The following is a 16,632-nucleotide window of genomic DNA, read 5'->3' as shown; positions in this document are numbered from 1 at the left end:
CTCATTGGTTCGGGCACACGCTCTCTAAACCTCTGTGAAGCTGTTTCCCTGTTGCTTAGCAACTGCAGCTGGTTAGAAAAATATACCCTCTTTTTCTGCCTCCATTTATCTGTAGGCTAATTTTTATTCTGTGGTGTTGTACTAATATAGAGGGTCCACCATATTTTATTTTATTTTTTTTCCCCTCATTTTGTACCGTTGGTGCCCCAAACTCCCGAGACAAAGGTAAGCCTGTCCTCTCTCCCCTCTTGTCCCGTTTAGTGGCTGCGGTGCGAGTGAGCCCCATCCACTCGCGTCAGCCCTCCATCATCTCTGACGCCTCTGCAGTGGAGGGAGATCGGTCGTCTACACCCAGCGACATAAACTCGCCACGTCACCGGACTCACTCCCTCTGCAATGTAAGAGCTGCCCGCCTCTGCGCCCTCCCAAGTAATCACCTGTTCTGCTCTCGTAGTAACTGCTGACTGCTCCACTGCCTGGCCGCTGTTGTTTCCCCCTCGCCCTCCTTTTGGCTTTCACATTTGCCCCATGCATTTCTGTTGTGCACTCACTCTGGAGACGTGATATGAATTTTTTGTGGTGATTTAAAAACAAAAAACACAAAAACTAATTGGGTAGTAAATAGGTGCATGCCCAACAGCATGAAAAGTTTCATCTCTCCTTTCTGTTGTGATCTCTTTTGGTATTTTTTTGCACCTCTTCTGCTCTTGTAACACACCTTTTCTGTGGTCGTCAGTTCAGTTATTTTCCTCTCGTTCCTCCTGCAGTCCCTAGAAGATTTGGAGGAGGCGAAGCGTAAGAAGAAGAAAGAGAAGATGGGGCTCGGCTCGCTGTCGCGTGTCTTTGCCCGGGGAAAGCAACGCAAGTCTCTGGACCCCGGTTTGTTTGATGGTACTTCCACACCCGATTATTACATAGAAGAGGATGCAGACTGGTAAAAGCACAGCTCTCTGAGTGAACCCACCTGTGGACCATGATGCATTTAATGTGTGAGAGGATGGATGCTGGAGTGTATAGATATAATATAATACATGCACCTGTTTAGCCCCACCAGAAGGGGGATAATTGTACGTGTGTGTGTGTATGTGCGTGTCGGCGTGCATATGCGTGGTTAGGCCAACGGTCAGAGGCCGAGTCAGGAGCCAGAGGCGCGTCTTGCTTCGCCGAAGTGTAACTCTTATTGAACATATTGCACCTGTATGTATGTACACTTCTGTAAATAGAAACACAGCAACAATGTTGACTTGCTCTGTTAAAGCTGTGTTACTGGATCTTCTTCTTGACTTTTTGTTTTCAAAAAGCTGGAAACTTGAAGGACTGCTGTATCTGTAAATAACAACGGTTGTTGTGTACTCTGTGCTTGTAAATGTCTCCATGTTCCTATTAACTTTTGTTCATTTTGACACAAATTCCCTTCACAACTCAAAGCTCCTTTGCTTTTGTTTTTTTTTGTCCTGCCTGGTCCTCCCCTCCCTTTTCACACAGCCATGATGAGAACAGTTTCCTGTAGGCAACATGCAGACTCCTCAGTTCCAACAACAATTTGATTATCATTTATCGCATTCCTCAGAAAACGAAAACTGAACAGGGGCTCTAACCGCTGAGCACGGGGTCAGCTTTTTACGCTGACCCATTTGTTCCACAGTATAATGAAGCCAAACAGGAAATGCAAAAAAAAACAAAAAAAACATGATTTCTATCTGCTAAGATAGAACGTACAGTGCCTTGTCAAGGTATTCATACCTCTTGATTTTTTTCTTTTCTCCACGTTTTTGCAAAATAACTAATAATTTAATTTCATCCTATTGATGCTCTGGTTGTATATCTAGATATAAAAAAGATTTGTTCTATATCCATAGCAGATTCTTACTCCAGGATTGCACCATCCATGTTTCTAGCAACTCTAACCATCTTCCCACAAATCATGATACTGCCACCACTGTGTTTTACCATGGGGTTAGGCCAAAACGTTACATTCTGTTTTCACCTGACCAGAGATCATGCTGTACGAGCCTAACTGAGAGTTCATAAAATAGAATCGAGGGCAGATCGAGTTGATGTAAAATTGGCTTATTACTGTCTTTTCACAATGTCTTTTCCTTATCCGTCTTTCTTTGAGGTAAGATTTGTTAAGTGAACAGCTAAGAGTTTTCTGTTTTTGTCCCATCTGAGATGTGGATCTCTGTAGCTCCTTCTAAGTTTTAAGTAGGGATCTTAGCTGCTTCTCTCATGAGCCAGAATGCATTGATAAAACTCCTTAACAAACTAATATCAAAGATATTAACAAATAGCTGTCGCTGCATTTGATAAGTACTTCTTAAAGTTAAATAATATTGAACATCTTTTCATGTTGTTCAGTCCCTCTGGGATTTCACAATTGTGATTCTTTTTGCAATCAAAATCACTGATTATGTGGACCTAACGAGGAAGTTTTTCAATAATTGCATTTATGTACGACGTAAATTATGACTTTGTTAATCATCGCACCGATCACGGACTAACTAATAATTTGGCATCACATGAGGCTGAGGCAACAGTGTTGTAAAAGTAAGTAATACTGCCCCTTACAGGAGAAAGTTGCCAATATTTTTCACAATTTATGGCTTAAATTTTGAAACAAACTAACAGTTATGCACTAGAATGACAAAAATACGGGGATCCATTGATTTTGCGTGAATTTCTGATTGCTAAAAACCAGAGGGACTGATTGATGTAATTTAGCGTCTGGAGTCTAGAGGGCCACATACAAAGCTATGGTGGGCCAGATTTGTCCCCCGAGCATTGAGTTTGACACATATGCTTTAGTAGGTATTAATGGCGCGTTTAACATCACTTTGTGATAAGCTAAAATTTTAAAAGGTATTTTTTTCTAATCTAACTCAGATTTAATCTGCAGCACAACTTTAACCTTGATGTGCCTGCAGTGACCCTTGATCTTTATGGTGTTGCTAAATGGTTTCTACATCATTCAATTTTTTTTTTTTTGTTTCTTTTTTTTAGATCAACCATGAATGCCTCCACGGTTATGGGTTGCTCTGTGTCAGTCCATCACATAAAATCCATTGAAGTTTTGTGGCTGTGATGTGACAAAATTATCCAAACGTTCGAGGGATACTTATGCAAGACACTGCACACACCTGAACATGTAACATGCATGCAAATAGCCTCAGACCCCCAAAGCATGCTGAGAGAGTTGTGTTGCATATGTTGTCAAGAAGGCACTTTAAAAAAAAAAAAAAGAGAGGTCAGTTGCTGATTTCATGATGTTTGTTCATGGTTTTGTCAGATTCAAATGTATCCTTTTTGATTTTTGAACTTGACCCTTTCATTTTGTTTGCTTAATCTGTTAGGGTTTAGCAATTTAGCCTTAGTCTGCATCTCCAAGGCAACATTTCCATGTGGAAATCAATTTGGAAATTTCAAGATCAGCAAAGTTGTGAAGAAACCAACACTATTTTTAATCATTCATAGTTTTTCTCCCATTTTCTTGATCTCGCAGTTGCTCGCAGCTATCATTATGCTAATACTCCGAAAAGCTGCTGGGGTTGGATTATAGTTGAGGAGCCTGTCTAAAATTAGAAGCTAGATATAAAGCTGATGGTCAAGACTTTTGCAGACCGCTGGAAGCAAAGTTGTTTTTAATTACCATAAAAACTGGAACCACAATTAAAAGAAGCGTACATTAAACAAAAGACTCTGACTACTGATGAGTGCCATCTCGGGAGGTTAGAAATCAGGTCTTAAGCATACTAATCAAGTAAAAGCATTGCTTTCCAGGTGACCCCCTGAGCTCACTAAACATTCTTCAGTTTAAGCTACTACTGGAAAAAAAAAAAAAGCAATTAGCTCTGTGTTAAAGGTTAATAACATTTCTTCAAGCCAAAGAATGTCCAGAGACACAGGATTCTTTTCATCCTGGATCAAATTGGAGTCTGCACTGCCCCCACTGGAAATCTCTTCTCTCCCTGACATTAAATTATCATTAGCTGTACCAAAACCCCCCCAAAAACAGTGCCAGATAGCACTGGAGCTATTTTTTAACCAGACTTTATTAGAAAAAAGGATCTTTGAAAAAGTATTTGCTGCCAGACTTTTTTTTTTTTACATGGCCACAGTTCAATGTTTCAGATCATCAAACAAATTTTAATATAAGACATGAAAACCTGAGTAAATGTAAAATGCAGTTTCAAATTATGATTTTAATTCGTTAAGCAACCTGCCCTTGGTTGAAAAAATAATTCCAATCTAAAACCAGCTACTAGTTGTTCCACCCTTGCCAGCAACAACTTCCATCAGGGTATTTATGATAATTGACAATGAGTCTTTTACATCACTGTGGAGGAATTTAGTCCACTTTTCTTTGCGAAGGTATGTAAATCAGCCTCACTGGAGGGTTTTAAATAGCCTACTCTAAGTCATTACCAAAGCCTTTAAAGCAGATTTAATTCCAAACTTTGACTCAAAGATCTTAATTTTTTTTAATGATTCAGAGGCGGATTAGCTAGTGTGCTAGAGTTGAGATATGGAGCCTTGTGAAGCTTCATGACTCAAGCAAGATTGAGTTTTAAGACAATAACATATGACTGGACATTCTCACCTGCTTGATTATCTGAAACATTTAGGCATGACAAAAGCCGAAAATAATATGTAGGAAATTAAAAATAAATCATCACATATTCGGCTGTATTTATAGGAACAACTCAACCAATTAAGGTGTTCATTATCAAATAATACATAGGAAAACACAGGCTACTTTTATGCTTTCATTTAACCAGTTTTTACCTGCTGACGGGGAAACTACATATCAAATGCAGCATTGTATGATTTCATATTCTGAGCCACGGTGTGTTTTTATTCTGCCACAAATATTTTACTTTTTGTAAATGAGATAGCATTACAGAAATGAGATGAATATTATTGTTATTATTATTGAAGAGTTTTATTTAAAGTCAGAGATGTAGGCCTCAGTGTGGAACTGAGATATTTAGAAGTAGATAGTAGCGACTTTTTAAAGCATGGCAACGACGTTACGCTAAAAAAAAAAAACAAATAAAATAAATAAATAAGATTATTTTAAAATAAAATAAGTGATAATGATTTCTATGTGGCTGTCCTCTCTTTTCCTGTGTCTGTGTTGTTTAAGTGTTTTTGTGGTTGTATGTTGTTACTTCTGATTTGTCCCTTTTTTCACGTGGGGGAGCTGCAGTGTGCAGCCTTCAAATGGCCTTTTTTTCTCTGTTTCCCTCTCTCCTTTCTTCAGTCCCAGCTAAATTTTTTCCTACATTTCCCACAAAGCTGCATTAGTTTTCTCAAAACAAAGGGACAAGGGAAGATAAGGCCATATCAGATCTCATGTGTGAGCGCATGGTGTCAATAATGGTGTGTACCATGTGTGCACTAACCTGTAACTCTGACCCCTTCCTGTCAAACTCCCATCCTACTCTCAACACAGTGGAGCGACCCAAGGAGCAACCAGTCACATTCAAAGAAGTTGGAGGAAAGATGATTTCTTGTTGTTTCAACAAAGAGTTGCACTGGGTTGCAAACTGTGTTGGTAGATACCTTCTAACTTTCAAACAACTGTCACACACTGACCTTGACTAAGCACTTCTTCAAGTTGAAGTGTAGAGTTTTTTTATATATAGAAGAAAAGATGTAATGTGTGAAACAGAAAGTGAGTGCTGAAACATAAACAGGCTTTTGAGAGCAACTAGTAAGTTTTATGATATACATTGGCCAGTTACTTTATTAGCCATATCTTGGTAGATTCTTTTTTTTGTTTCTTTAAGAGCTGTTTTTCAGTTTTTTGTGACCTGGGTGAACTTGGGCTCACCAAGTATGTCAAATCTAACAAAATTGGTAAAAAGAAAAGAAAGACAGAATGGAAAAAATAACTTGTGGTAGTGTTGGTTTATGTCATATTCAATTTCCAATTTTGCTGCTATAATTTTTTAAAAGATATTATTAAATGCATGAGCGGAGGCCACTGAAGGTCAGTCAGGACACTTTATCCAGATCAAACAAAAGTTTTGTCAATGTTTTGTGCATTGTTTGTTTTGGTTTGGACAACAAAATATTGTTTATGCCACTATCATTTTACAGACTCTAAAGTATAGCTAACAGTTTTTCACTTTATCAGTTTTTTTCACTTTATATCCATGATGATATTCTCATATTCCACCATCAAACCAAAGGTTCTCAAAATCTAGTTACTGAAAAATAAATACAAACTCAATTGTCTCATTTTGTTTTGCCAATAGGACATGCAAAACAGCAATTATTTTATAATAATATAGGCTGTATTCTGTTGCAGGCTTTAGTTTATTTGAACTGATTTATGGTGATAATATCTCATATATAGTTGATTTATTTCAGAAGATTTTATATTGCACCCTATTTCCATCGATAAAGGTTTTTATCCCCATCTGAGTCAGATGACTCTTCTAAAATATGCACTGATTATGTTCAAACCTCCGTGTCAAACCAAGTTAATAGAATGTGGTAGAGGTGCTTTCAATCAATATATTTTACCTGTATTTGTCATTTTCTAAGAATTTGTGATGCTAAGAACCTTTATTTACCGTAACTTGAGAGGAAAGACAGACAGAGAAAAGGGAAAACGTTCTGCAAACGTGGGGCCATGGAGTCGAAATTGGCACGACTGTGCTGAGGAGTAATTGCCTCTAAATGTTTCATGATGTCCTACCATTTAAGCACAAGCTGTATCCACAATTAGATTGTTTTTAATCTAAACAAATAAAGTTTAAAATCCAGTAAATTTCAAATGATCACTCCAAGAACAGGAAACCCTGTAAGGCTTATGGTTTCCTAAACTAAGATTAGGCAAAAATAGAGGGGATTGTATTTGATCTATGCAATATAATTTTGACTCTTTCATGATTTGGATCTGCTTTTCAGTCAAATCATCCATCCAGTAACAGATTTCTGATTGTCTTTTCTAAACAAATAACTCCAACAGGTTTGCTCATTGGCTTAGTTCTCTCAAGCACCATTAAATAAGCTCCATTAAGTGGGTTTTCTTTGTCAATGTGATTTTCATAGTAAAAACAAAATACTTTAATTTTGAAAAACAGAAGTTCTCCTCAAAAAGTTGGTTTATTCAGTTTAATTTAACTCGCAAGGTATGAAATGAAAGTTTACAAAGGTCGGTCCATGCCTAAATCATTTTTTGAGTCAACACACTGAACTCGGTACAAATTATTAGTTTTGTGTTTGCCTATTCCTGCAGAGACACAGAAAGGAAGAACACAAAATTATCAATTTTTCCTCTTTGGGGTTCTTCTGTGTAAAGCTTAGAGCAAAATCTCAAACGTTGTGACTATGACAGAGGACATTATTCAATCTGATGTCTATCTACATATCTATCTATATTTACAGATATATCTATAAATATATATATTTTTTACAATGTAATAAAATGGATGCTGAATGTGCAGAGAACAACAAGGACAAAGACTCTGCATTGTCCATTATGACGGAGCTGAAGGATGGATGCTTTTATCCTATGCTCATTAGTTTCCCAGCAGCCTCACTGTTTTAGCCTTGATGGCTGTGGCTAATGTTCATTCATAGGGCGAGGCAAACAAAATAGGTGTACTGAAATGTATGGTAATAATTCAAAGATTTGCAAATGTAATACATGAGTCATGTGGCTATTTTTGCTGCCACACACTTTCTGTGTACATCAAATACAAGGAAGCAAAGCATAATGAACTGTGAGGATGTCGCCACCTGCTGCTAGAGTAAGGGAAATGCTTTCATTAGCGTTTATTTTTTGCCTTCTGAAAAGATCATTTATTGATAAAATGTAAATGTTTGAGCCATCATAATGTTTTTTCAGATAAATGTTGCAAATCTGCGGGGGATAGCTTTTCATCCATTCAGGGTACCAGCAGGACATTGATGTAATATAAGATGCATGAGAATACTCTACACATCGCCTAACTGTAGGGTTCCTGCAGGCTTATTTATATGGATGAGTCATGTTATTTTAAAAGCTCAAACAGATGCTCCAGTTAATGGACTTTTTAAGTGAGGAGCTTGTTAATAAAAAGCTGCATCCTTGTTTCCAGTACTATAGCTGCCAAGCACATTCTTGTAACGAAAGAATTACAAGAATGTAATTACATTCTTAATTACAAGCCCCTCCCAACTGGCTTTTTTTTTTACATTGAACCTCTTATTGTTGCAGTGCATTAACGCCTTTGCTCTTATCATTGCTCACTAAACTCACTGCCACCCCTGCCTCCACTCAAAACCTTCACCCACATCACCCATCTGAACCTCATCCCTTCACCCACCCAGACTCAGACAGCCTCTACAGCTCCACCCGCCTCAGCCTGTCAGACGGGTCAGAGGACCAACTGGATCGCCTCCAGCAAGTGGAGCTGGCCAGGATGACGCCCATGTCTCAGTGGAGGGCTGGCACCGTTCAGGCCTGGCTGGAGGTTGTCATGGCAATGCCTATGTACATACGCACCTGCTCGGAAAATGTCAAGAGCGGAAAGGTAACGCCAGCTGCATTCAGCGTGGGTTTCATCTCAAGCTTCCAAGCAGGAGTTGTAGTAACAGGTCTGTTCTAACATTTTCCAGGTCTTACTGGGACTAACGGATGAAGACCTGGAGCTGGGTTTGGGCGTCAACAGTTTAATGCACCGCCGGAAACTTCGCCTGGCCATAGAGGATTACAGAGAGGCTGAGAATGGCAAAGAGTGAGAAGGCCTAAAAACAGCTTCATTGGAGACACTGATCATTATAAGACATGGCAGTGTGTGTATAGAGGGCCATCTGTTGGTCATTTGAAGTAAAAAAACAGCCTTCCATCTCAAAAGCCATAGCATACTTTTAAAAATAAATTAGAGTTGAAATTTTGCTTTTGCAGAGTGAGGCAGTTCAGACCCATTTGATATTTTACATAAAATTTACTACAATAGTACTATGGTAATTTATCCGCTATTTTATGTCATTTTTAAGCTGGTTGAAATATCAGGTATCTAGAATTACAAGTGACTGGTCCTTTAAATAACTGTCAAAGCCTTTTTTTAGGTTCACTGAAGGATACTTTTAGTTTGACTTAAGTTTGTAGATTTATTCTTCTATAAGGCTTATATTTGGTAGCATTTCCTTTTTATAAAGTTATTTTTTTATTACATTCTGGATTTAATTTGATTAATTACAAATGTACCTGTCTTATGAAAAAAACAAAGTTTGCAGTTAAAGTTGGTTATAGATTTAGCAAAAAACTTAAATATTCACATCAGGTTCAGGTTTCTTTGAGTCCTAAAGGGCAATTAATGTTACCGCAAGTAAAAAAGAAGGAAAAAAAGACATAAAACTAAGAAATGATCAAAGTTCTACAAATGAGGAACAATACAGTCATCCAACAACAATTATCAACATTAATAATGTAGAATAGATAAAAATCAACAAATCAAATGCCAGTGATAGTCCTGTCTTGTGCTGCATTAAAAAGAAACAGATGAGTTCTTGTACCTAAAACTTCTCATACAAAGAAGTCTGAGCTGTAGAAGGCAGAAACTGAAACTTGTCATGTAAATAATGAGAGCTGTCAGAAATAATGGCTTTAGTTTTCCTGATTATCTGTCTGTTGAGCAGGTCTTCGAGTCCCAGAATTGTATTTATTTCTCCACTTAATGGATTTTTTTACCTGAGTTTTTGACCAGACAAGAGAAAATATCAACACGGATTCAGTAAACTATCAATAACTTATCGATATAAAAGTTTGAGACAAAACAGTCATTGCTCACCCTTTTACTGAGTTTTCCCAAAGCGCATGTACAAAGAAGTTAAAAACACATCAAACAGATTAAAATTTAACAGATGAAAATTAAACAGGTTAACTGCAAGTTCTCTGAATAACTTTTAACCTATTACCTAGAATGGTTCCGAGATATTTGTAGTTTTCATCTGTCTCTACTGTCTAGCCTTTAACTTCTGTTATCATCATGCTAGTGTTTATGTCAAATTTATTCAGTTTAGTTTGCACAATTAAAATACAGATCAAGTATATTAAGAAATAGCAAAAAATAATAACAGTGCAGAAAGAGGCAAAAGCCAATTAGCTTCCACCCAAATAGTATAGAATAAAATAATACATTCATCAGTTGATCATAAATTTATGACATGCAGTCATATAAAATTACATAGAAACACATCTACAAAGTATTAATAGAAATTTAAATAAAATATGTAACGATGAAGAAAATGACACAGTTGATGAACTGCAGTTTTATTTACAGTATGTAGCATATTTAAATAGATGACCGAAGTGCCTCACAGTTAGATATAAGATACAAGATATAGAGTAAAACTGTAATACAATAAATAAAAATAATAAAGGGTTTCTAAGAACTAATTAGCTTCTCTTATGTCAAAGGCCAGGGGGAAAAATTAGTTTTTAAAATGCATTGTAATGATTCTATACTGTGAGCAGCATGGACATGTAGATTTAAGGTATTCCACACTCTTGGGCTGCCACAGCAAATGTTCAATCACCTCTAGATTTTAACTGATCCCAGAACACTGAGGAGAAACTGGCTGAGTGACTGGAGGACCCTGAAAGGTGTGGATATTCAGAAGATTGTGAAGATAGAACGTGGCTAGACCACTTAAGGCAGTTTAAAAGTGAGCAATAAAACTCTAAAATCAGTGTTTGTCAAGCTTAAGATAATTATCCAGAATAAAATAAGACCCAAATTTAAAAAAAAAAAAAAAATCATCTGTACTGGGCGTGATTAGATTTTCTAAATCAGATTACCTCAGTCTACTTTTTCTGAGGTTTTAATTTCAGCCAGACAGGTAAGTGCATTACTGCTGCTTAGTTTAAACTGGCAGACCTGGGGTATTGTGTTGGGATTAAAGGTGCAGCACTGGTTCTGCTTCTACACAAGTCATGGAAGCTTCAGTGTTGATAATGAAATTGTCTGTCCTGTCCACCTGACTACTAAAGAGGACTGAGTCCCTAGACTGACAAAAAAGTTCATACCTGTCTTGAAACAGAAAAGAGCTGTTCCTTTAATACCAACCAGGATAACATAATACTTTGGTTAATGGTGTCACAGGCTGCTGATAAATCCAAGCAGACAGAATTCCCACCCTCTTCTGTTAAAAGAATGTCATTAAAAGAGCTGTGTCTGTGCTGTGCCATGATCTAAACTTTACCTGAACTTTCTCATAAAACAGACTTAGTTACAGTGTCTAGAATAAAATAATCCTTGAGAACTAATTTAACTGTAAGCTCTGCAGTTCTCATTGTAGCAATACTCCAATAAATACGTATATGTGATCCACCCTGTCGTTTCTACTTAATAGACTGTAACATCATTAAATAAATGCTATCTGTGATTTATATATTTCAATTTTCTCCATGAATAACCCTTTGTCTGTCTGTAGGCTGTCAAAGGCCTGCAGATTTGGACCACCACTGGGTGGCCAAGGCCTGGTTAAGTGACGTGGGGCTGCCTCAGTACTCCCAGGCTTTTCACACTCACCTGGTGGACGGGCGGATGCTGAACTCCCTGACCCGCCGTGACCTAGAACGTCACCTCAATATCACCAAGAAGTTCCATCAGGTCAGCCTGTTGCTGGGCATCGAACTGCTGCAGTCGCTCGACTTCAACAAAGAGGTGAGCAAGAAAAAAAGCTTTGGGGATGAATCTGCTTGAATGTGCTCGGGCAGAAAACAAGTGGTGGAAGCTATCAACTGGGTAAAATGTGTTTCATGAAATAATGTCCCAGGTGCTGCAGGCTCGTCGGACACAGTGTGAGCACCAGAATGAGGATCCGCTCGTATGGACGTCTCATCGCGTCACAAAATGGATCAAAGATATTGACCTCAAGGTGAGGCAGCACAAAATAGACAGTATTCTTAAGTCTAAATGGTCAGAAAGAGTCAAGCAAACCCACTAGGGAAATCATTTAAAATAAATAATTTGGACCAAACCAATGGTCAAAAGGTAAAGAGGTACAAAGCAAAGTGCATAAAACACATTACTTATCAAAATGAAATGAAGGAAAACAACATATTTTGAATCCAAATACAATTTAGTAAAGAGTCTTAGAAAGATATCTTCTACACAGTTTAATAAAGAAGAAGAACACTGTGGTCAACAGCAGAAAATGCAGCTGTTGAATCTAAAAGTATATTACCAAAAGGATGTTGTTTTTTGTTTGGTACATTTCCTGCAAGGTTTCTCTTTCTTTAACAGTCTTTGATTTGAGATAATGAGACCATAAAACTGATTGAAGGAAGGAAGCAGTGATGGTAAACGCTCAAGGTAGATATTCCTTATCGAAGTAAAATTTGTTTCGTCATAGGGTTAGATAAACTAGGGTAGTTTTTTCACAGTGAGATAAGAAGCAGACTGAAAACGGCCTTTGTTACCCTACCTTAAATAGCCATGGCACCTGTCAGATCACATCCTCCTTGTTGTTGCTGCTGGACAAGCATTTCCTGTAACACTGACTACAGTCACAAATAAGGATGTCTGATCTGGCATTGTATGAAGACCTGGAAGTTTATATTTATCCTGAATAATACTGGCTTCATTTTACATTGAGGTAAGTCAATGGAAGAACTTTTTCCTTCCGTCGATAAACACAGGAAGTAAAAAGATAATTAAGAGTCTGTTGTGTTTTGTTTTTTAATCTTGTTATCAGGAATACTGCTGACAGCCTCCTCAGTAGTGGAGTTCATGGAGCTGTTATGATGCTTGACCCGTCTTTCAACACTGACTCAATGGCTACAGCACTGGGAATTCCCAGCAACAAACACATGGTCCGGCGACATCTTGATGAGGAGATGATGGCACTGATCGGCTCAGCCAGGTGGGCAGCAAATGTTCATGTACAGCATGTGCAGGTTGCAGAAAAATGAACAATGTTAGAGTTACAGAGAACATGATGCATCCTGTCTTGACTGGTGATCTAATAATATCAAGAATATATTAAACCAGTCAAAAAGGAATATTTGTTTAACTAAATATTACCCATGGGTTGTTTTTTTCACTCAGTTGCTATATAAGAAACGTTAATATAACATCCAATACAATTTTTCAATTCATTTGTAAATGCTTCACAAAGGCGAATTATGCCCTCTCCAAATGCTACTTGTATTAACCTTCTTTCTTTTTCTGCTCCCTGTAGAGCAAATACACAGCAAAGCTATGATCTTTCAGGTGCGGTAACGCCACCTACGCTGCTTCGGCAGAACTCTCTGACCAGACCTCCCAGCTCTAACACCCGACACACGGATGACTGAGGGTTCTTTAAGAAGGAGGGCTGTGAAGGTACATATATCTCAGAAACAAAATAGCTTCTCTCAACTTCAACCTTTGCTACGCAGCTTACATCTTGAGTTAACTGCAGATATTTTTTTGTTCATTACTATAGCAATAAATAGAATGTAAATCTATCAAAATATATGTCTCTGTATGTATTTGCAGTGATGAGGTTTTAATGTTTCAGCCTCCAATAGGGCTCAGCCCCAAAAAGCGGGGTGGGCGGGACCTGAGTTGCCATAGCAGTTTTGGCTCCTTACCACTGGAAGTTCGAGATCACACTCCCTCCAGATCCGAAGGAAGCCCAATCCGAGGATACTCAAGCATCGAGATCACAAACGTGTGATGGCAATAGAGCTGAAAATGCAGTGAATACTCTGCTACATATACAGGACAGATTGCACTTTGAATAAAAGAGTATGTTTGTTTTTTTCTTGATTTAAGTAAATTGTGCACAAGCAATTATTTGCTGGTTTGGACTGTCACTTTTTCTTTTGCTCTAATGTCAGAGAACTGACAGACTTATTTTTCTATTATGTGTATTAATGTTTCTTGGTGGTTTGCTTATGTTGACTAACACTTACAGTCAAACCGATTATTCTACCCAAAGAATTGACTCTTTGTATTATACAGGCTACTTAAAGATTAAAAAAAGAAAAGGATTACGGTGTTAAATGCTCTTGTTTCATCCTGTTCTCTCCATTGTGACACCTTCTTAATGTGGTGGACAGTTGAGAAAAATCTAAATAAAATTTGTAAGTTTTTATGTGTAAAATTTTTTATGTACAATTACACCATTGTGTCTGAAGAAATGTAGCACCTCCTTTGGAGATCTATCCCGTGCAGTAAATATTACAATGCCAACAAAAGATGTGTGCTGTAATAAAATGAAATGAAAGTTTTGAAAATGAAAGGATAAAGAATGCTTGTGATCAAATAAAGATCATAATTCAAATACATCTGGACCAGTGAAAGTAATTTTTCAAATAATACAAAAAAAAAACAGATGTTTCTCAAAGACACAATGAGATGAAACTATATTTCCCTTGCAATGTTATTGATGAAGTAATATCGTCCTTCAGATGATGGGAGATTAAACAGGATGGGACCATCATCTGTTATTGTTTGACAACCAAGAGGCAGGAGGAGTTAACAAAGAAATCGAAAGTTTTGTTTAAGCTAAAGCTTTTGAATCTTGTCAATGAGTAATTAAAAGAGTACTTGACCTTAAACACTATTTATCTGGTATTACATCTTTGAAGATCTTTCACATTGTAGGTCACAACTTAATGATAAAGAGAGTATCTTATAGATGAGTTCCAGAGCACTCACATTTTCTCCAACACTATTTTTTTAATCTGAATGTTGTTGATACATTTGTTTTTCTGGTAGCACACAAGAAGTGGTACTTCCCAAACTCAAAAAAGCTTTCAGTACTGTACAAAATTCACTTGGCAACTTATAATCTGCTTTGAATCCAGTCACATTCAATTTTTAAACTCAAGATCAAAGCTGATAAGTTGCATACCTATAACAATCTTGCTGGATTGGGGATTTTCTCTTAGGCTAAATATCTTTGTATTCTAATTGACAAAAGGCTCATATTTAGACCAAACAGTGGCCTTTATTTTGCAATAAATGTTGTTTCTGCAACCTTTCACCCATTTTGCTTTATGGGGAAGTTGTATGCATGCCTACATATTTCCTTTAAGAGACTGTATATGGTTGACTTAGTATGTCATGGTACTCTGAGTTTTAAAACAAGTCTCAAAGTGCCACTGTTTTGATATGAGAGGGTATATTACTCTCCTCTGTCAACCAGAAGACTAAACCAATACTATATAATAATTCATAAAGCAATTATTAGAATTCTGTATAGTTACCTGCTAAGTTATATCAACTAAAACACTCCTTATGCTCACAGAACATTTATCCTTTCGAAGTCCCATTGACCTGGATTGAATTGGAGAAGTGGTCTTGTCAACATGCAGCTCTATCTGCCTGGAATTAGTCGCAGAATGTCTTAAATTTCCAAGAGCTGGTCTCTCTGAACACTTTTAAGTTCTTAAAGAACCTTGAAAGTAATACATTCTGATGCAGATGCTTCTCAAACCTGATTGTACTCTTTGTTGTACACTTTAATGTTTAAGTTTTTGTGTGTGAAACTGTCCCTGTGCTGCTGTTTGGCCATGCATCTCTTGTAATATAGATTTTTAATCTCAATGAGATTAATGTTTTCTGGTGAAATAAAGGTGAAATGAGAAATCAGTGTGATATCTTACTCTGTGATGTCTGTCCACCAGCCTGCATCCAGTGTTTCCATTGTAACCAACTGTTGTACTGGCCAATGGGTAGTGGCAGTTTCTGTTATTTCCACTATTTCTTCAGGTTTTAGCACAGATATGCTGTGAATGTCATATAACACACATTTCCTAGATCAAAAGAGGCCACTGCAAATTCCATGTACAAATCAAGAAATGCCCTGAACGACAAAAGCAATTACTAAACATAAAATGAGGAGTAAAACAGTGCCACAAAGGACATGCATGGTTCAATGCTCATACTCACATGTAAGATGAAATCTCCAAACTTTTCCATTACTCATCTGTTCTGTGGGATGAGTCATGGTTCACCATATTAAACGACTTGTTGTCGTTTAATATGGTGCAGTTTCTTCCTGTTACTCACAGTGACTCCACCTTTATCACAGACAAGTTGGGCGGATGGCTATCCTCTTGGACATCAGTGGAAATTAAGGAGGAAGCTCCAAAGGTGAAGCAGTCAGTGAAGAAACATAATTCCCGTTCAAGCTTTTAGAACCATATCAATAAATTCATGGCATTTGATGTGAATTACTTTATGACCTCATAAAGGATAGAAACCTAATGAAGATAACGATTATTTTGTTTAAACACCTTCTTGTGGATGTGATATAATGATCCACTTGAACATATTTAGTTTTAAGGTAACTAAATGGGAAGCTTCTGCCATTTAAATCAAGCTCGAATCCAAGTGTAATGTTTTCCTTCCCTGCCAGCAAATGTGATTCACGAACTGGTGGTGATGTAGCATCAATCCAGACAAGCAGATTTAATCAGGACTCATTCACAGTGGCTGTACACGTATTGCACCTTCCTCTATGTGTGTGCGCAGTGTAACAGAGTGAACCACGGTGATGCCTGAGAGGAAGAAAGCTTCCCCAGAGCCCAGAGTAACCTCATTGAAAAGGAACAATACAACGACTTGGCAAGTGCTGGAAATATTTTTGCCATTATGCTGCGATAGACCTGGACTGTTCCCCATTCTGGCAGGT

At 37.5% G+C, this 16,632-nt stretch overlaps 2 protein-coding genes across 2 annotated transcripts in view; both read left to right on the top strand.

The window, feature by feature from the left end:
- Positions 1–5,884, top strand: part of LOC116725577 (kazrin-like) — an 86,740-nt gene extending 80,856 nt beyond the window's left edge. The window contains 2 exon segments of the mRNA XM_032571719.1: positions 262–398; positions 768–5,884. Of these exon segments, the coding sequence (XP_032427610.1) occupies positions 262–398; positions 768–938 (308 nt within the window). The 3' untranslated portion in view covers positions 939–5,884.
- Positions 5,885–8,613: 2,729 nt separating this feature from the next.
- Positions 8,614–15,588, top strand: LOC116725621 (kazrin-like). Its single transcript, XM_032571815.1, has 6 exons — positions 8,614–8,732; positions 11,434–11,666; positions 11,779–11,880; positions 12,700–12,867; positions 13,186–13,328; positions 13,507–15,588. The coding sequence occupies exons 1-4, from the start codon at positions 8,723–8,725 to the stop codon at positions 12,709–12,711; spliced, it is 357 nt and encodes a 118-aa protein (XP_032427706.1). The 5' UTR covers positions 8,614–8,722; the 3' UTR covers positions 12,712–12,867; positions 13,186–13,328; positions 13,507–15,588.
- The last annotated feature ends 1,044 nt before the right edge of the window (positions 15,589–16,632 follow it).

This window comes from Xiphophorus hellerii, chromosome 1 (genome assembly GCF_003331165.1).
Source record: "Xiphophorus hellerii strain 12219 chromosome 1, Xiphophorus_hellerii-4.1, whole genome shotgun sequence".
NCBI classification, from domain to species: domain Eukaryota; kingdom Metazoa; phylum Chordata; class Actinopteri; order Cyprinodontiformes; family Poeciliidae; genus Xiphophorus; species Xiphophorus hellerii.
Note: the sequence above shows the minus strand (reverse complement) of the source record. Positions and strands in the feature narration are given on the sequence as shown.